Raw genomic sequence first — 21067 nt, 5'->3', positions numbered from 1 at the left:
TGAGCTGGTGACGGTGTGGTACATCTTCCAATTTCAGAGCGAAGAAAGAATCATGCGTCTTTCATCTGCTGTTTCTTTGGCCGGCCGCTACATATACGGTCCTCAAAGGCGTCCATTTTTTGGTGTCCTCAACGTCGAGAAATCTTGGTAGATACTTTATCCATCATGAAGTGCCATCAGGGAGGCATCTAATCAGCTACAAATTAAATCTGCAGCAATACAACATCCCCAGACAGACAGCAAACGTCATTAAGAACCATCTTCAGCGTGAAGAACAAGGAGTCCAGGAAGTGATGCTATGGCTCCACAGAGTCCTGATCGTAATATCATCATGAAGGCACGGAAGGATTTACACAAGCCTACATCCACAGAATTTCTGTGGTCAGGTCTCCAAGATGTTTGGAACAAACTTCCTGGTGACTTGCTTCAAAAACTCTGTTTAAAGTGTACTTAATACTTTGGTGTCATTTTGAATGCAAATAACGGTCACAACAAATATTGATTTGATTTAGATTATCTTTTTTGTTCATTTTGCATTTTGTTAAATGTTAAAAATAAATATGAACACTTGGAATTTTTGAAAAGTATTCTTTGTAGAATTTTTTCCCCACACATGCCCAAAACTTCTGAACAACACAAACACACACCCAGACAGTAACTGATTAGAATGTCACAATGTTCCAATGGGACTTTCTGATACTGACAAGTCCCTTGTAGGCACTCCTGTTAGTGGACAGGGGACAGCTAGAGATGAGTGAACGAGCTCTGATAACGTATTATCTGAGCATGCTCGGGTGTTATCCGAGTATTCTATTTATTAATTTTACTCAATTATATAGCGCCATTAATTCCACAGCGCTTTACAGACATTATTGGCACTGTCCCCCATGGGGCTCACAATCTAGATTTCCTATCAGTAGGTCTTTGGAATGTGGGATGAAACCCACACAAACACGGGGAGAACATACAAACTCCTTGCAGATGTGGTCCTTGGTGGGATTTGAAAATATCTTGGACGTGCTCGAATAATAAGTTCGACTCCTTGCGGGCGTTAGGTAATCCCTGCATATGTTGATGAACATATTATTTGAGCATGCCCAAGATACTTGGATAACACCCGAGCATTCTCGGATAGCAAGTTATCTGAGGACGTTCGCTCATCACTATGACAGCTAAACAACGGTTTAGTTTGAGACTACGAAGCGCCATACAAAACCAGCTTGCTCTGACGTCCATCATAGCTAGCATTAACTTTTGCAGCAAACTGTGCTCTTCTGCGAGTCAGACCAAACAGTCTGGCCTTCGCTCCACACTTTTACAAATGGGATTTCGATGACCATGACACTGTTCCTGGCTTTACTGGTTGTGACTCCTTGAACGACTTTGGGTAGGAGCTGACCATTGCACACTGGGAGCCCCACACATGATCTGCCGTTGCAGAGCTGCTCTCAGCTAGCTGTCATCACAGGCTGGCCTCATCAGGCGCAGATGCTTAGGCTTGCCTAGGATCCTATTCCAACAGATAAATTGCAAGAAATGCCTGTTCATTTGGTTCCAAAAATATCATACCCCTAACAGTGTGTCAAGAAAATGTTATTTACTTTACCTGTCAGTGGTATTAATATTATGGCTGTATGGTTCGTTATGATACTCATGATGCATTACCACCACGTCTGATACAATTCAGAATTGTTTCGTTCAAAATTAAAGGGACTTTGATAACCCTTTGTTAAATGTTGTAGAAGAAAACATTATACTCATCCGCTACTAAGGCGCCACTCTAGTGATGTTAGCGCCGGGTTGCACTGTTCTGTTGAGTGAGTGCTGCAGCGAATCAGCAGCCACTAATAAGGTTACAGAGCTCACACTTCCCTCGGACATCAGTGTGAGCAGCCCGTGTCCATCTGGAGCCGCTGACTGTGTCACATGAGTGCTGCAATGTCATGAGAGCGCCCGGAGATCCGGTGCAGGAGAGGAATAGGGGACTTATTTTATGCAGGAGACTGCCATAATATTTAGAAGAGGGTTCTCCCAGTAGCAGACAATCCCTTTAATCACAGCTACTTTTACCCTTTATAAGCAAGTTGTACATACAAAGCCGTTTAGCTTCACAGTCTGTAACAATCTAGAATAAAGAATGTATAAGAGGAAAGAACCAGTTTTAGGACATTTCGATCAGCCTGCTGGACATACATCAAACAAATAGGTTTTACAAAACAACTTGACGATATACACAGCAATTACTTTATTTGGACCATGAGACGCCAACAGGTTTAGACAATGGAAAATAGGGAAAAGAAACATCTCATACATTTGCATACATACTTTAATAGGTCCCTGGTGACTTAAAGATGTGCAGGGATTCATGTCACTAAGGTTGGTGGTCTAGGGTTGTGCCCCTAGGGTAATGTTTTATTCCAAAGTGAGAATAGAATTAGGGAACCAAGCCTGTTGGTCCAGTACATAGTATATTGGGGGAAGGGGTGGTTGAAACAAAAAATAAAAGGGCGTTGTAGACTGTCACCAATAATAAATAAGAGTCCCAATACAGTTTACATTAGTCGTCTTGTACTAAATCTCACTTAGCACAAAAGTACATTAATTACGGAATCAGCTTTGTGCTTGGTGCTACATGTGTAATGCCCTTCATTTATACCATTACACTAATTTATCCAGTTGTACACTATAGTTGAAGCTGCTGCAGCTCATGATAAAGTATGGCTACTGCACATTTTGTATCAAGTAGCAAAGCGCGGCATGGATTTACACATAGACCTGGACAAAAAAGGGCTGCAACATAGGAGAAGGACCAAAAAATGCATGGGACCTTCCGTCTCACGGGGGAGTCTCCAGTGTCGGGGGGTGGGGGTGGTTGTTCACGTCTCAGGGGGAGTCTCCAGTGTCAGGATTGGGGGGCGGGGGGGTTGGGAGTCTCCTCTTCTGCCAAGTGTAAAGGCCCTTTCTCACACAGCGAGATCGCTAGCGAGACCGCTGAGGAGTCACCGATTTTGTGACGCAACAGCGATCTCACTACGTGACACGCAGCGGCGACCGGGCCCCCGCTGTGATCTTGCTGATCGTGCTCAAATGCCATTTTCTGATCGCTGGTGTCCCGCTGGCCAGCGCGCATCGCAGTGTTTGACGCCATCGAGCGACCTCGTTGGCGACGCAGAACACATGGACGCAGGTGGGAGTTGTCTGAATAGCCACTGTGTGACAAGATACTAACGACCGCAGAGGTCGTTGTATGGATCGCTGGATCGTTGCTGCATCGGTGAGTAGATCTGCCTGTTTGACAGCTTACTAGCGACCGATTAGCGACGCACCAACGATCCTTACCAGGTCGTATCGTTGTCGGGATCGCTGGTGAGTTGCTAAGTGTAACGGTACCCTTAATCAAAATTGTTAGCTACATGTGAGACAATTTTATCTTTCTTCATCCTGCTCTCTGAAGATTCTATCTATTGTCTCTTGTGTGGGTAGAAGCTTTCCCCAACCTTCCAGCATACCAGTGCATCTCCATCTATTCTGCTCAACACTGATCACATAGACTGGTTGCTGAGAGAACTACACAGCCGCATAGTTTTCTGAGTGATCACAGCACTTTATAAATGCTCTGCCAGATGATTTAGGCTAGGGTTACATGGTGACTTTGGCAACAACACCTGTCGTGTGGCCAAAGTTTGCTAGGTGCTGCTGCTTCATTGCAACTCAATACAAGTGAACGGGGTCTCACTGCGACCCAGAGGGTACAGTACCGCAAAAAATATAACCATGATAGACTTCTTGCAACTTGCATGTCACAATCGCAGTACCCTAAGGGCAACAATGTGGACTCATCCACTTGCATTGCGCTGTAATGTAGAAACGTTTGTGGAGCATCCAGGGTCATGGCCAAAGTCGCTGTGTAGCCCCAGATTTTAAAGAATACAGTTATGGAGGCTTGGCACGGATAGCTTTCTCTAACTGCACTAGAAGATGCACAGATATTTTTAGTAGGATGCCATATTTTAAAATAAAAAAAGCGTTTTAGTCAAAAAAAATACGGCAATTCAATACACTGATTAAAAAAACAAGCAAAACGTTTCCAGTTTCTTTACTTAATATTAGATCATAATCACAGTAGTAACACGATTTAAGGGATGATATGTTGTTTGTTTTTTTTACATCTAAATTACACATTATGGTATTTCTGCATTGGTTATCCCACCTGAAGGAAGTAAAAAAATAATACAAAATACATAACTAGGTCCTTTTTCGTATAGCGGGAAATGCACTGCATACAATAGGGTGCATCATAAGTTACTATGGCAATAAACCTTGAAAAGGAAGAGATCTCTGTGCAGAAGGTATTTGCCCCCTGGAGGTGAATGACTTAATGACTTCATACAGAAGAGTTTACAGAATGGTTTATCTCCTCTATTAATACATATGATGGTGACAAAATATTGTGCAAGCTTGGCACGACATCAAGAGCTGAACCTCTTCCTCACCGAGCCACCCTGCTAGGTCTGCAGGGCCTTGAAAACAGAGCAGTGCAGTAATTACATCATTGACTTGTTTCACGATTGGTCTCGTTTATAAACGATACAGAACAGGATTTGTACCGATACCAAAGGACAATGTGGTGCCACGAGGTTGGTGACATTCCAAGAGGGAGAAAAGAATATCAAATGTCCCTCGTAATCCAGACATGTCCAGATATGTGAAGTCACAGCCTGTCCTGTTGAAGTTTTTTTTTTTTTTTTTTTTTTAGGTTTGAGAAGGTTCTGTTGGGGATATAGCCAATTCTACTCTAAGGCCTGTTTTCACACTTCAGATGTTTGCCGTCAGCTGCAAACCGCCAAAGGGTGAAAAAACGGATCCATTTTGCAACTGAGAGAGTTAGTTTTCACCGCTTTCAAAACGCTGTTTAGGGTTCAAATGCATCGCAGAGCAAATCTGCCGGGCATGCGCAGTTTAAAATAGCGGTCCACCACTGGAAAAAAACATTACATTGTCCGTTTACTCCAGCTGGCGGACGCTAAAATTAAACGGATCCGTCAAGAACCGGATGCAACGGACGACCATCAGTCAAAATCCGCCGCTAATGCAAGTCTATGGGGAAAAAAAACAACAGATCTGCCAAAAAAGGGGTGGATCCGTTTTTTTATAAAAACGGCAGATTTTGACTGACATCAAAAAACCGAAGTGTGAAACAGGCCTAAGACTAATGATAAAGAATGTTTTCCAGCTGAACTTTTGGCACAAATAACCACCAGGTTGGTTAATTTTAGAGTAATTGATATCCATACAAATATGGGAAAACTTGGCACTCGGAAATATTCAGATAAAATGTACAAAAAAAGGAGATTTTTGTGTACTCACCGTAAAATCTCTTTCTCTTAGCCTTTAATTGGGGGACACAGAACCTTGGGTGTTATGCTGCTGTCCACTAGGAGGCGACACTATGCATAATCTGAAAAAGATTAACTTTGGCTCCTCCTCTGCAGTATACACCCCTGGACGGCGTCAGCCTTCTCCAGTTTTGTGCCAAAGCATAAGGAGGAACGTAACCAAATAACATAACCATGCCTGTGAGAAGGCTACTATGTACGAGCTCAAAGAACAATATGAGAACTCAACAGGAAACAACGGCCCGTAAGGGCAACAGGGTGGGAGCTGTGTCCCCCAAGTAAAGGCTAAGAGAAAGAGATTTTACGGTGAGTACACAAAAATCTCCTTTACTCTGTCGCCTAATTGGGGGACACAGAACCTTGGGACGTCCCAAAGCAGTCCCTGGGTGGGAAGCAGTGGACGAATATTGTGCTGACAGTCCCCTAGACTTGGGGTACTGCCGCCTGCAGAACCAGTCTACCCAGGCTCGCATCCGCTGAGGACTGGGTATGAACACTGTAGTGTTTCGTAAACGTGTGTAGGCTAGTCCAAGAGGCCGTCTTGCACACTTGTTGCGCCGAAGCCTGATGCCGAATGGCCCAGGAGGCCCCTACTGCCCGTGTAGAGTGTGCCGTGATACCGGCCGGAAGAGGGGAACTGTTAAGTCGGTAGGCCTCATGTATGGTGGACTTGATCCACCTGGCAAGGGTAGCCTTGGAAGCCGGCAACCCCTTGCGACTACCTTCCGGAAGAATGAAGAGGGAATCAGATTTCCGGAAAGGTGCAGTCCTGGACACGTAAATCCGCAATGCTCTGACGAGGTCAAGCGTATGCAGAGCCTTCTCCACTCTATGAACCGATACCGGGCAAAGGGAAGGCAGTGAAATCTCTTCATTAAGGTGAAAGTTGGACACAACCTTCGGAAGGAAGGATGGTACCGTGCGGAGAACCACCTTGTCCTGGTGAAAGGCTAGGAAAGGCCGTCTGCAGGAAAGTGCTGACAATTCCGACACTCTGCGTAACGAGGTGATCGCCACTAGAAAAACCACTTTCTGAGACAGAATGGAGAGTGGAACTCCTCTAAGAGGTTCGAAGGGTGGAGCTTGCAATGCTGTCAGGACCAGATTGAGGTCCCACGTATCCAGCGGACGTTTGTAGGGAGGAACCAATCGGGAAACTCCCTGGATGAAAGTCCTTACTTGCGGTTTAATAGCAATGCGCTTTTGAAAAAGGACTGAAAGCGCCGACACCTGACTCTTAAGCGAACTTAAGGATAGCTTGGCATCTAGGCCCGATTGAAGAAAACCTAGTACCTTCGGGAGGGAATAAAGGAGTGGGACTTGTCCATGAGATTCGCACCAAGAAAAGAAAGCTCTCCAGGTACGATAATAGAGCTTGGCGGAGGCAGGCTTCCTTGCCCTGATCATAGTTGCAATGACTGCCGGTGAAAAACCTGCCTGGGTTAGAATCCAGGTTTCAAGGGCCATGCCGTCAAATTGAGAGCCCCTGAATTCTGGTGGAAGAACGGACCTTGAGACAGAAGGTCGTGACGGTCGGGTAGACGCCAGGGGGCGTCTGCCGTAAGTTGGACGATGTCGGCGTACCAAGTACGTCTGGGCCAGTCTGGCGTGATGAGGATGGTCGGAACTCCGTCTTGCTTGATCTTCCTCACGACCCTGGCGATTAGGGGGAGGGGTGGAAAAATGTACAGGAGTCGGAACTGGGACCAGTCCTGGACCAGGGCATCCGCTCCGAGCGACCGCGGGTCATGTGTCCTGGCCTTGAAATTGGGAACCTTGGTATTGAGATGGGATGCCATTAGGTCCACATCCGGGGTTCCCCAGCGTTGACAGATCTGGTAAAAAATCTCGGGATGGAGAGACCACTCCCCCGACTCCATTCCTTGCCTGCTGAGGAAGTCTGCTTCCCAGTTTTCTACACCTGGAATGTGTACTGCAGAAAGTACCGACCTTGTGTCTTCCGCCCAGTGGAGGATATGAGCCACTTCTCTCATCGCCTGGGCGCTGCGGGTCCCGCCTTGGTGGTTCACGTATGCCACAGCCGTGGCATTGTCCGACTGTATCCGTATGTGCGAGGCTGCAAGCAAGTGATGAAATGCTCTCAGTGCCAAGAGAATGGCCCTGATTTCCAGAACATTGATAGGCAATGTCACTTCTCTCGGTGACCACTTGCCCTGTGCCCTGTGATGTAGGTGCACAGCCCCCCAGCCTGTCAGGCTTGCATCGGTAGTCAGGATCTTCCATTGTCCTGAGAGGAATGGCTTCCCTCGTGTAAGCGAGTTTGGTTTGAGTCACCAATGCAGGGACCTCCTGGTTGATGACGTCAACCTGAACTCCCTGTCGAGGGAGAGAGGGTTCCTGTCCCAAGATCTGAGTATGGCTAGTTGAAGGACCCTGAGGTGAAACTGGGCAAATGGCACTGCCTCTATTGCTGCTGCCATCCTGCCGAGGATTCTCATGGCAAACCGGAGAGATCGAGGAGGACTGCGAAGTAGTGTGCGAACTCCCAGACGGATGGCCAGTGTCTTGTCCTTGGGAAGGAGCACCAGGCCCCTGGCGGTGTCGAATACCATTCCCAGGAATGTTAGAGTCCGAGTTGGGATGGTCAACGATTTCTGTAGGTTGACTAGCCATCCCAGGCGACTCAGAGTGTCTAGAGTGATTGAGACACTGACCTCGCAGTCTTTGAAAGTGGGAGACTTGACGAGGAGGTCGTCCAGGTACGGGACGACTAGGATGCCTCTTGAGTGCAGGACGTCCATGGTGGCCGCCATGACTTTGGTGAACGTTCTTGGAGCCGTGGCGAGTCCGAACGGAAGGGCGACAAACTGGTAGTGGTTTTGGTTGACCGCGAACCTGAGAAACCTTTGGTGGGCGGGAGCAATTGATATGTGGAGATACGCATCCTGTATGTCTATGCAGGCGAGGTATTCTCCCTGCTCCATGGATGCAATGATGGACCGGAGGGACTCCATGCAGAAATGACGGACCCGTACGTAATTGTTGAGCTGTTTTAGGTCCAGTATGGGTCGGACGCCGCCTCCTTTCTTGGGGACTACGAACAAATTTGAGTAGAATCCTCGGAATCTCTCGTTCGCGGGAACCGGAACCACAACTCCTGATTGAAGGAGAGAGGAAACCGCTTGGTGGAAAACACGAGCCTTTTCTGGTGGTGTTGGAGGAACAGAAAGGAAGAACCGGTTCGGTGGAACGGAAGTGAACTCTATCTTGTATCCGGAAGACACTATTTCCCTGACCCACCTGTCTTCTGTAATAGGCAGCCAGACTTGCTGAAAGAGTAAAAGTCGGCCGCCTACTGGTGGGGTGTCTTCCGGAGGTCTCGAGTCATGATAAGTGAAGTTCTGAGGTTTTCCTCCCTTGGGTTTCGCATGGCCTGCTTTCGACTGCCAAGCCCTGTCCGGTCGCTGCTGCGTCCGTGGGTTGTCTCTGCGTGGAGAACGGTTGCGGTTTTGCACTGGGCGCGAAACGGACCAGCCCGAGGAATTCCGAAAGGATCGGAATCGCGTCTGGTTTCTTCGTTTAAACGTGCGTTTCGGTTTTAGTTGAGGGAGAGAGGTACTCTTACCCCCAGTGGCATTGGCTATCATGGTGTCCAACTTTTCGCCGAAAAGTCTTCCAGTAAAATACGGAAGTCTCGTGAGGGACTTCTTTGAGGCCGCATCCGCTTTCCATTCTCGCAGCCAGAGGATGCGTCGGATCGTGATGGCGTTTGATGCTATTCCCGCTACACCTCTGGCAGAATCCAGGGCTGCATGAATTATGTAGTCTGCTACCACTGCCATCTGGACCGCTTGGTCCGAGAGTTCAGGATTTGAAGCCTGAAGACCCTCCTGTAGTTTTTTGGCCCAAGCCAGGATGGCCTTGGCTGCCCAAACTGAAGCAAACGCAGGGCCCAGAGAGGCGCCTGCCGCTTCGAAAATAGAACGAGCCATGCGTTCTACTTGCCGGTCTGCTGCGTCCCTGAGGGTTGAGCTATCCGGCAGAGAGAGTAAAGTCTGCGCTGCTAGCCTAGAAACCGGAGGGTCCACTTCAGGTGGATCTGTCCATTGTTTGGTGTCTTTCTGTGGGAAGGGGTACTTCGCTTCCAAATATTTGCGATTAGCGAATTTTTTGTCAGGCTGCGCAAACTGTTTGTTAAGTATTTTCTCAAACTCATCGTGATTAGGGAAGACCTTAGGTGGTTTTTGAACACTTTCGAAGCAAATCCTCTGTTCTGGGACTTCCGGGGGCGACTCTGGAATTTTAGCACCCGATGAATGGCAGAAATGATGTCCTCAACTAGCGCTGTATTGCTAGGGGGAGAAGGTACCACGGACCTGACCGTTTCATTATCTGAGTCGGAGTCACAGATACCCTCCGAATCCTGTGCCTCGCTAAGGTGATCCCTGGAGGGCGACCTGGGGCGGGGGTCTTCTGTGGTGGGGGATCCCTGTGGTAAATTGCACTGTCTGTCTGTGGCAGGGGACTGCCCAGGAGACCTGGAATGACGCTGTCTCTCCCTAGAGGGGGACGACCTTGTGCTATAGTGCGACTCAGGTGATCGAGACCTGTGGGTCCGCTTACGTCTGTGAGAGTCGGAAGCAGCATGTTCCTGAGACAAGCTGTCCGTTTGCTGTGTACCGTCCATAGCCGGGGCCCGACTCTGCAGAGCTTGCAGTAATGTAGCAGTTAGGTTGTCTATGGACTGTGACATAGACTGAGACATCTGAGTTGCCCATTCCGGCGTGGCCTGTGACACTGAAGCGTCAGTAGGGACTCCCTGGGGTTCTGACCCAGAGTTCTGGATGCAGTCCCGGCAGTGCGGATACGTGCTGCCACTAGGGAGCGTGGCTTTGCAGGCTGTACAGAATGCATAGAAACATTCCTGCCTGGTTCTCTTCCTTGAGCCCGGCATAGTGCACAGAGGCTGGCTATAAGGGATCGTACAGGGGTGGCTACGCAGAGGGAACCCACAGAAAGCCTTATAGGAAGTATAGATTCACAGCTGAGTAATGAGAACCCAGCTGTGAGCTTACCCCACCGGTGTGCCCCTAGGTCCAGCGCCGACAGATCCCAGTTCTGTGCCCCCCGGAGACCGCTGTGATGCTCCTCTCCTGGATCTCATCCAGAAAAAATGGCCACCGGGGCTCTGAGGAGAGGGAGGAGGGGGCGGAGAGCTGAAAAGGGCACGCTGGGCTGTGTAAAAACGCCCCCTTTCTGTCTCAATCCGCCCCTTCTGACACTCCAGTGTGTCATTTTGGTCATCCGGGGGGCGGGCCGGGGAAAAGGCGGCGGCTTCAGCTAGGCCGAAGCCGCGGCCTAAATTAGAAGCCTGATGCCCAGGAGGACTCCAGAGCGGCGCGGTAGTCCGGGGGGGGGGGGGGGGGCGGATTTGTACCAGACCCCCCCAGAATGGTCGACTGGATAGCGGTGGGGGTAGCAGGGGTAGCGGTTTTTGTATGGGGGGCCCCTGAAGCGCTATGGAGCCGCTGCTGTGCAGAGACAGGGACGCAGAAAAGCCCTGTCTCTGCTGTGCCATCCAGTCCGCACCCTCCCCCGGCCCCAACAGGATCCCTCAGCCAGCCTGGGGTCCCTGGAAGCTGCGAAATGCTGCCTGATCTCCGACCCTACCTGAGGCGTCTCAACCTAATACCCCCTGCAGGGGATTAGGGAGGGTGCGTCTGTCACCGTCAGGGGGTCTTCATCCTCGCCTCAACCTCAACCCAGACCCCTTTAAAGGGGTTGGGGAAGGAAGTGGGTCTCGACCTCGAACCAGGACCCGAGGGACTGGGGAGGGAGCGACATGGGGAAAAACCACCTCGACCTCAGCCGGGTACCCCTAATAGGGGACCGAGGAGGGAGCCATGCCGGGAGTCTCGCTGGAGACCCACTTTTCTTCATCTGTATTTCCGGTGAAAAAAAGGAAAAAAAACGGAAGAAAAAAGGTGTGCCTCCTTGCGACACTAAGCAAAAACTGGAGAAGGCTGACGCCGTCCAGGGGTGTATACTGCAGAGGAGGAGCCAAAGTTAATCTTTTTCAGATTATGCATAGTGTCGCCTCCTAGTGGACAGCAGCATAACACCCAAGGTTCAGTGTCCCCCAATTAGGCGACAGAGTAAAAAAAGTTTATTCATACAATCCAAAAATATGCAAAGCAATATTGATGTTTCGGTCCAACATCAGGGACCTTCATCAGAATGGTGCAGATTGATAAAGGACAGGTGAGGATACGTGCGGCACTCCAAGGCATGCAACTGCAGTAACTGGTGGCCTTAGAGCACCACACTTATACCCACCTCTCTTATAGCAATCCACACCATTCTGATGAAGGTCCTGGATCTTGGACTGAAACATCAATCTTGCTTGGCATATTTTTGGATTGCACGAATAAACTTTTCTTCCACTTTATCTGCATATCTCCTTTTTTGTGAATCTGTGACTGGTGGGGTACCATGAAATGAGAGCATCCACTATTTACTTGAACAAAGAGGACCAAGCACCTTGCTGAGCACCATGTCGACTCGTCTGCCATTGGTCTTTCTCGGCATCCCGGAGAAACTGAAATTGGGATATATTACAAGCTTGTTTAATAAATGTTAGATACACGTTAATATTAAAGAGATTGGTCATCAGGGTTTTTTCCATGCAATCAGAGATCGCAGAATGATGTAGGGGCTGAGACCCTGATTGCAGCGATTACTTACATACAATCGCTGTTTTCTCTGCTGCAGATGAAGCATATCTGTGCAGAGGCCTGTATAACCCTGCCCACAACACTGACTGACAGCTTTCTTTGCACACTGTATATTGAATGATAGCTGGTAACAAGCAGTCGTGGCAGGGTTACACAAAGAGTTGACTAGGAGACAGAAGACAGCTAGTCCTGTAGTGATAATCTTCTGCTGATAAAATACTGATTTTATTGAAACTGCAACACTGCCCATTAAGTGACATCTCTGTAATCAGGGTCTCAGCCCCTACATCATGCTGGTCTCACATTCCTTTAAAGGAGCTGTCCCATGTAAACTTGTATCATACCATTGGGTTACATTTCTCTTAAACTGAGCTGGTTACTCACCCTCCAGTTCTGCTTATGGTCTTTGTTAATCAACTGCAGCAATGACCTCGCACCTACAGCGCTTGTAACTGCTGCAGCCAATCACTGGGCTCAGCCGATATGGACAGCATGGGTTGCTAAGCCCTGTGACTGGCAGCATTGGTTCAATCAAGACCAGAGGAGTGGAGAGGCAGCACTATACCTGGGGAGGGTAAGTAACCGCTCATTTTGTTACTTTAGTCTTGAACCCTACAGCCTGCAAAGTATGAGACGTGGCTGGTAAGAAGCCAGGTCCTAAAATTAAGTAATAAATTAAACTTATTGTATTGTATAAAATGATTACAGATTTTTATACTTGTGCAAAGTCATACAAGCAATGCATTTCCATAAACAATAATAAATGCAGTTTTCGCGAAGATGAGAAATTATATATATATATTTTTTTTTTTTTAAAGTAATATGTTACTCTAGTACGCAAAAGTACACTTTTAGAGTCGAACATGGCTGTTCACATTACATTACACAAAGTGAAACCTGTACCAAGGGAAATAAAATAGGAAAGATATACAGAAAAGTGGTTATTTCCAAACAGCTCTGGTCGTTTTTACATCAGTTTAGATGCAGATATTGTTACGTCTGGTAGTGAGGCTGAGAAGAATGTATTCATATATAGAATAGGAGCACAATGGTCTTTCCTTATAAATCATGGCTTCTTTTGAAAATAAAAAAAATAAAAAGGGAATATAAAGCAATGAAAAGAAATGATTAAGAACACAAACCAGTATCTGAAAAATGACTACGCATTTCTATTCCTCTTTTGCAGAACGGGTAAGTAACGCAGACTGCTTTTCCCTAATGAGACCTGTATTCCCTGCCACAATTTTTGCTGAATATATAGACTAATAAAAAATATAATTGGTCACATACATACATTTTATTTCATAAGCTTTTTTTTTATGAAATGGTAAAATATATACTTTTTTTCACCAGAGCGAAGCGATTAAAAAAAACAACAACAAACAGACTTGTATTCTAAAAGAAAAAGAAAATATGTGACACTATGTATATACAGAATTATTCAATACAGACACTGAGAATTATCACCAAGATTCTCAGGGGTAATGTGAACACAGCCTATACAATAAAAATATTACATTTCGATACACTCCATATAAAAAAGGCCAAACATACAATCGCTGGTAAATTAGTAATTTGGTCATGTAAAAGGCAAAAGTACAAGAAGGTGAAGAAGACATCCGATACAAAGCTGAGCATGTCAGCAGACAAGCCAACACTAAGATCACACTATCACATTCCAGGACGATTTCCCTCATAAATAGGAAGAAAATATTTACAATAAGCTTTTGTCAATGAACACAATGCTTTTTTTCTTGGTTTTGGTACCTGTTTTCATGGTAGAAAAGCAACACAGAATCACACAATTACAAAAGTAGGCTGTGAATGTATCACACAGAAATGTGAGAAGGATGCAAAGAAGCCCAAGAACATCCACAACACTCAGCAGGGTGAGGATGGTCGAGCTACAAAAAGGGGATTGAATGTGGAAACGGTACTTACAGTGTCCATGTAGGCGGGCTTGAAAGCTTCCTGACGTCTAAGTTCATCCTGATCCCTCTGACGAATCATCTCTTCTTCACGACGTCTGTGCTCTTCTTCGTGTCTACAATAGATGTGAATACGGAGAACATCAAGTGGGGCACACGTCAGTGTGATGCCCAAATCTACGCTGCTGAGCAACTGCACTTGCTGGATCAGTGTCAGGGGTCATCTCCGGAATATCTGATGTCAACCCAGTGATCTGCAACCAGAATCTAGAAACTTACTAAGTGGTATTTACACCTCCCGGAAAGGAAGCAAAGCAGGAACTTTAATTTATTCATATATTTTTCAGTTACGAACATATTTTCTGCTTACGTTACTTGCTACTTTGGTGGCAAACATCTTCAAAAAAAACTATGACAAAGTCAGCGAGACTCGAAATATCTCAGAAAACATTTTATCAGTGTGATTCTTCAACGCTTTTACGCCAGTATTCTGGATTAAACAGCTTTGGTGTAGGGGTGAAAAAAAACAATTTAGCACAACTGGCGGCTTTCAGCGTCCTCACGCCATTTTCGACCAGCTCCAAAGAAGTGGCCAAACCTGGGGCAGGACAGGAGGGGGGAGGAGACTTATTGACTTCTAGTGGTCTGCACTTTTTATCCCAGTTAAGCCCCCGTTACACACTGCTGTAAAGTCACCGATTTTGTGACGCAGCAGCGATATCGCCATGTCTGATACTTACCTCCGACCGGCTCCCCCACTGCTCATCGTTGGTCGCGCGAGAACGTCCTGGGCCGTTTCTCGTCGGCCGCTTCCTGTGGCGCCGACGAGCGAGGCATGGACGTGGGCGGGAGGACGCCAGGATCGCCACGTCTGACAGGTAAGTAGTGACCCCCGACCCCAGCGATGTCGCTGGTGAGATCTGCCTATGTGGCAGCTCACTAGCGACCACTTAGCGATGCACCAGCGATCCATATCGGGATCGCTGGTGCATCGCTAAGTGTAACGGTACCCTTACAATGGAGCAGCAGCAATGCACATGGTCGCCCGCCGCTCCTTTCACTCTCTATGGGGCTACTCAGCACTGTGCTCAGTTTTCACCGCCTGCTCCATAGAGAATGAATGGAGCAGCAGTCGGACATGTGCACTGTTGCCCAATTCTAGAGAGGACAAAAGTACTTTGAGGAAAAAAAAATTTTCCAGTTTGCCAATCAAACTAGGCAAAAACTAACATGAATAATCAAAGAGAATTTGTAATATTTACATCAACTACTTATACTAGCATAGGAATGCGGACTACTCATTGGACCGTTCAGGCTGTGTGCACACGCTGCGGATTTGGTGCGGATTCATCCGCGCGGATTTTGTAAAATCCGCAGGTGAAACCGCAGGTCAAAAGACCTGCAGTTTTACCTGCGGATTGCTCTGCGGTTTTTCCCTGCGGTTTTTCATCTCCTCAATGGAGGAGATGGCAAACCGCAGCAGAATCCGCAGAAAGAATTGACATGTCAATTCTTTCTGCGGATTGAAAACCGCAGATAATCCGCGCGGAAAATTCCGCACCGTCTGCATTGCGGTTTTTCATTCCCATAGGGAAAACCGCTGCGGAACCGCAGCAAAATCCGCAGCGTGTGCACACAGCCTCATACGTCAAAATGACATGAACATATGAGAGAAGACGTAAATAGAACGCATTAAAAAATAATCTTTATTGGAATATAAACTAAAATGCAGACAATGCTTAACATAGTGCCAATAGGATGCATGGTGAAAAGCCAAAAAAAAAAAAAAAAATACACAAAGTGGCACCACCAACAGGCAGGCAAAGCTACAAAGTTGACCTCACCGTCATTAAACAGCTAACAGTCCCAATAAAGTGTCTAGTCAAGTTCAGGATTACAAAAATCTATCCAAATAGTATATAAACTCTCTCAGGCAAATAACCAATGGTGTACATACATATGGTGTCAAACCAAGCACTGAGGTCACAAAACATGGGGCTGTTCAATAATGCATAGCTAACAGAGGAATGCTAACATTTCTTATCCAGCCATGCAATGGTGCCAATTCCCCTAAGTGCGTTTTGGCAGCGTGCCTTCGTCAGGGGTAGTGGCATCACGGCAACATCACACTCCTTATAAACATCCATCCACCAATCATACAGGTTCTAACATCAAGTACAAATTATACATGGAGATGATGCACCATCCAATTGCCGTACATCACTCAATAGGGTGGCCGTGGATAGGCGCATAGTGCGCCGACACATCCACACCTATGACATCACTGAGTGCGTCACGGTGGGCAGAGATGGACGCGGAGGCCCAAGCCACAGTACACGTGGACGGAAGCAAAAGACCGTGTGCCGCTCATCCCCATGTGGGACGCAGTCACCGATGCCAGGCCCGGAGCAACAGAGCGCATGCGCACAAGCCTCCTAAGGACACAGGAAAGCAAATCAGTTTGCCAATCAGTGCGGGTCAATCACCGATCACTAAGTTCTCACTTATCCTGGTGAGATGCTAACTAGATTTCCCAGGAGAACCACTTTAAGTCACCTGCAACCTAAAGTTATTGAGCGGACTCATCTTGTCCCACTGTAAACCACAAATATAAATGAAAACTGGGAAATATGTTTCTTTAATACAACTACCTCTCTGAAACGTTACCTCATATGAAACTGCTTCCGCTTTTGAAGCTCCTGGTTCCTGAGCTCCTCCAATCTTCGCAGCTCTTCCTGGCGTCGCATTAGATCTGCACAAAAAAAAAGCACATTTTTCTAACATTCTCCTTGAAATTGTGAAAAAAAATGACTAACCTCACATAAAAGAAATAGCAAATACTCACATATGGATCCCCTATTACTCTCCTTTCCTGTTCTTCCAGCCTGGTCAGAACATGGCTGAAGATAACATATCAGATGTCGACCAGGCTAGATCATGAAGAGGAAAATGGAAGGAGATCCATGGGTGAGTATGTGCCATTTCTTTTTTCAGCACGCTGAGCGTCGTGATAAGGCAAGGGTCGCTGCTGCAGGAAGCTGGTGGCGGCAGGAGAGGGGCGATGATGCAGGCCCCAGGCTGGGAGGAGTGGGGTGTTCAGCAGTGCAAGGCTGTGTCGGGCCCGGAGCTTTCACATAATGTTGGGAGTCCCAGCACTTCCTGTTCTATGCAGTGCGGTGGACTTCGGAAAAATGGCCGCGTCTGGCAACCGAAGTCCACTGCAGTGAAAAGAAGGGGAAACTGTGGGCACACCCAACATTTTATGAAAGCCCGGGGCCTGGCGCAGCCTTGCACCAACAAAACACCCCCACCCCAGGGCCAGCAACACTGCCCCATTCCTGCTGTCAGCTTCCTGCAGCAGAGACCATACTTCCTGTGACCTAGCTCCAACGCATCCGTCCCCACGATAACTACATTCAAATTATAATAAGCATCCCCATTCCCCCTCCCCCTGAATTATTTTTTTTTTTTTTTTTAGAAAAAATTATATATTTACCAGATTATATTTCTAAAGGTGCTATTAAAATTAAATTCTCACCAGATGTCAGGAACAACTCATTCAATCCACACAGTCATAGAAAGTCGATAGATGTCCATAAATTGAGTTGGGTGTAGTAATGAGAAATGACACAGTGAAGTTTAGAGGTGGAAACATAGTTTGGGGCTGTTCTTCAGCATACAGCACTAGAAAACTTCAAATCATTGAAATAAAATGAATGGACTAATGTACCGACACATTCTTGACAAAAATCTGTTGCCATCCACCAGGATGATAAGGATGAAACGAGGGTGGACATTTTAGCAAGATAATGCCTCCAAACACACAGGCAAGAAAATGCTCAATTGGTTCCCGAGAAAGAAAATAAAGCTGCTAGAGTGGCCCAGCCAATCACAAGTCCTGAATCCAACAGAAAATGTATGAAAGGAACTAAATCTCATTATTCAGAGATGGAGCCCACTGAAGCTTCAAGATGTAAAAAGTGTTTGTGTGGCAGAATGGGCCAAAATTACATCTGAGCAATGCATGCAACTAGTTTCTCCATGGAGGAGGCATCCTGAAGCGGCCATCACCAACAAAGGCTTTTGTACGAAGTATCAAATTTCAGTAAACAGTAAACGTGTTTAATGCTTTCTTCCCTGTGTCATTTGTCATTATTACGCATAATTTATGGACATCTATGGTTTGATTTCTTTGCCTATGTGGATTGGATATGTTGTTACCAACATCTGGTGTGTCAATAACACCTTCAGAAATTGGTGACGTGTTCAATATAGCCATTTCACCCGCTGTATAGCTGAACTATAGCCAACTAAAATTGTGCTTTCTCCGCCCCGATTTACAATATGGGTTTCTAGATATAAATCTAGTGCTTTAATTACAGGTATCTAGAGATATATGCAATACATTTATTCTTATTACAATGTTATTTTTGGAATGATACTGCTCCAATCCCAAACCCCTCCCCACAGTAGCTCAAAACTGGCAAACTATTATCTTTCTAGACATACTTATGCCGTTTTAGTGTGTATTATTGTTTATTGGTGTTTTTACCTATTTAGTCCAATAAAATGTTAGTAGTATGACAATATTTATTACAAATAAAACCGTCATAAACCACCCTTGTCTCTAGTCTATACTTCTATATATGTACAATACTCAGCATAAATAAGTACACCCCATTTGAAAAGTATGATTTTAATCAATAACTGACTACAAGAACAAAGCACTCCGTAGCGCTATAGCATGCAAACATGAAATATATAAAATTTGAATTGCATTACTGCACTAGAAAATATGAAAAATTGAGCATACTTGTTGCATAAATTGGCCAATTCATGTGTACTCTGAAGCTGCGATAAGGCGATTCTCATTGTTGGGAAACTACCTAATGTGAATCCTCTCTTAGGCTAAAGCTTAAATTTATATGGTAAGGTAGGATCATGCTGTTATTAAAAACGCCTGAGGCTGAAGGGTGGAGTGCTCAGTCAGAGAGCCTATGTATACAAGCCTAAGACTGGGTTCACATAGCGTTATGGCAGTCCGTTTAACGGGTTGCGTTACAAAGCAGCATTAACACGATGTAACGCATCCGTAACGCAGCCATAGACTGCCATAACGTAGTGCATCGCTAACGCCTGTCACAATCGGCAGGCGTTAGCGATGTGCCGTCATGCTGTGATGGACCCTCGTACGCGGTTTGCAACGTTCGAGTGTCCGTCACGGCTAGCGCAGAGCAGATGGAGGAGCTGCGCTGACGCGATCAGAAAGAAGAGTAGCGTTAGCGCAGTCCTTTTAACACATGCGTTGAACGGACCGCAATAACGCTATGTGAACCCAGCCTAAGAGAGGATTCACATTATGAGGGTTCCCAGCAAAAAGAATCGCCTTATCATGACTGCTGGGTACACATGATTTGGCCAATTTATGCACTAAGTATTCTCAATTTTTCATAATTTCTAGTGCAGTAATGCAAATCAAATTTCATATATTTCATGTTTGCATGCTATAGCACTACAGAGTCCTACTTTATTTGTTGGTTTTATGTAGAGATGGCTACTCTTAGTAAGCACCTGTTCACACCTGATTCCTGACGGTAGTGATGGTTACTCTTGTATTTGTATACAAGAACAATTTCCAAAATTGACAAGACCATTTCATACACCATTTTTTAACTCATAACTAGTGTTGAGCATTCCGATACCGCAAGTATCGGGTATCGGCCGATATTAGCGGTATCGGAATTCCGATACTTAATTCCGATACTTTTTTCATATCGGATTCCGGGATCGGAATCGGAATAGGAAGTTCCCATCATGCTATGAGCCTGCTTGCTTTGATTAAGCCAATGGGAATCCTCCGAAGTGTGGGCACATCCTGTTAGGCATGTAGGCATGTTAACTATTGGCATGGCTGTGATTGGCTGCCGAAATGATGTCATGATGCACTATAAAAGCCACCGCAGCCGCCATTTCTGGTCACTCTGCTGTGAATTCAGTTAGGGACAGGCTGCTGTAGAAGACTGTGAGGGACAGTTAGAAATAGCGATTCCACCAAACATCTAGTGCTTTACCCAGGCTACATAAACCACCACTGTAGCCTTCTTTGCCCTAGCAGCAGTGTTCACAGCTGTCTGCAAGGGCTGTGTGAGTGCAGCTCACGCTGTGGAGTGGGTCCTACAGCCACGTCAGGCTGTAGGCCACCCAGTGTGATCACTGCTGCCTCATACATCTTTTATTTTTTGAGCTGCATTTTTTAAATAATTTCAATCTAGTGTGCTTCCATCCGTATCCATATACGTTGGTTGCAAACACTAGTAGTAGACAGCGGAGCCTTTCTGCAGCCTTTCAGTGCTAGTGTCCACTTTGCTGCACTGTTCACGGCTGTCTGAGAGGTCTCTGACTGTGTGTGAGTGCAGCTCACGCTGAGTAGTGTGTCCTGCAGCTACGTCTGGCTGTAGGACGCTCAGCGTGCGTCACTGCCTCACACATTTTTATTTGAGTGCAGCTCATTTTTTCTTCTATTAGTGTGCATCCATCCGTCTCCATCTACGGTGGTTGCAAACACTATATAGGAGTACACAGCGGAGCCTTTCTGCAGCCTGTCAGTGCCAGTGCCCACTTAGCTGCACTGTTGACGGCTGTCTGAGAGGTCTCTGACTGTGTGTGAGTGCAGCTCACGCTGAGTAGAGTGTCCTGCAGCTACGTCTGGTTGTAGGACGCTCAACGTGCGTCACTGCCTCACACATATTTGTCTCTGAGTGCAGCTCATTTTTTCTTCTCCTATTAGTGTGCATCCATCCGTATCCATCAACATTGGTTGGTTGCAAACACTATATAGGAGTAGATAGAGGAGCCTTTTTTTCTGGCTTGTGCCCTGCCGGCGCAGCCAGATTAGTATTACCCAATTTTTTTGGAGCCTCATCTTTTGCATTGTAGGTTACCTGCCTGCATTGTAATAGCTCCAAAAAGTTGGTGATACTATCAGTTTCAATTCTTTGTTCTCATACTTTGAGTTTGTTTCAAACAAAGAAACCACATAAAAAGTTCA

The 21067-nt window shown here is 46.4% G+C and overlaps 1 protein-coding gene across 4 annotated transcripts in view; it reads right to left on the bottom strand.

The window, feature by feature from the left end:
- PSPC1 (paraspeckle component 1) overlaps nucleotides 1–21067 on the bottom strand; it is a 159051-nt gene that overhangs the window by 88184 nt on the left and 49800 nt on the right. For all 4 annotated transcript variants that reach the window (XR_012233690.1, XR_012233691.1, XM_073583068.1 and 1 more), the window contains exons 5-6: nucleotides 16687–16771; nucleotides 14033–14135 (exon numbers count right to left, since the gene is read on the bottom strand). Coding sequence is in view for 2 of the 4 variants with exons in the window: in XM_073583068.1 (XP_073439169.1) it covers nucleotides 14033–14135; nucleotides 16687–16771 (188 nt within the window). In the remaining 2 variants the exon portion in view is untranslated. The remainder of the gene's footprint in view (nucleotides 1–14032; nucleotides 14136–16686; nucleotides 16772–21067) is intronic.

Source organism: Dendrobates tinctorius, unplaced genomic scaffold (genome assembly GCF_039654945.1).
Source record: "Dendrobates tinctorius isolate UK_male_01 unplaced genomic scaffold, ASM3965494v1 ptg000075l, whole genome shotgun sequence".
NCBI lineage: Eukaryota > Metazoa > Chordata > Amphibia > Anura > Dendrobatidae > Dendrobates > Dendrobates tinctorius.
This window is presented reverse-complemented; position numbering and strand designations above follow the sequence as displayed.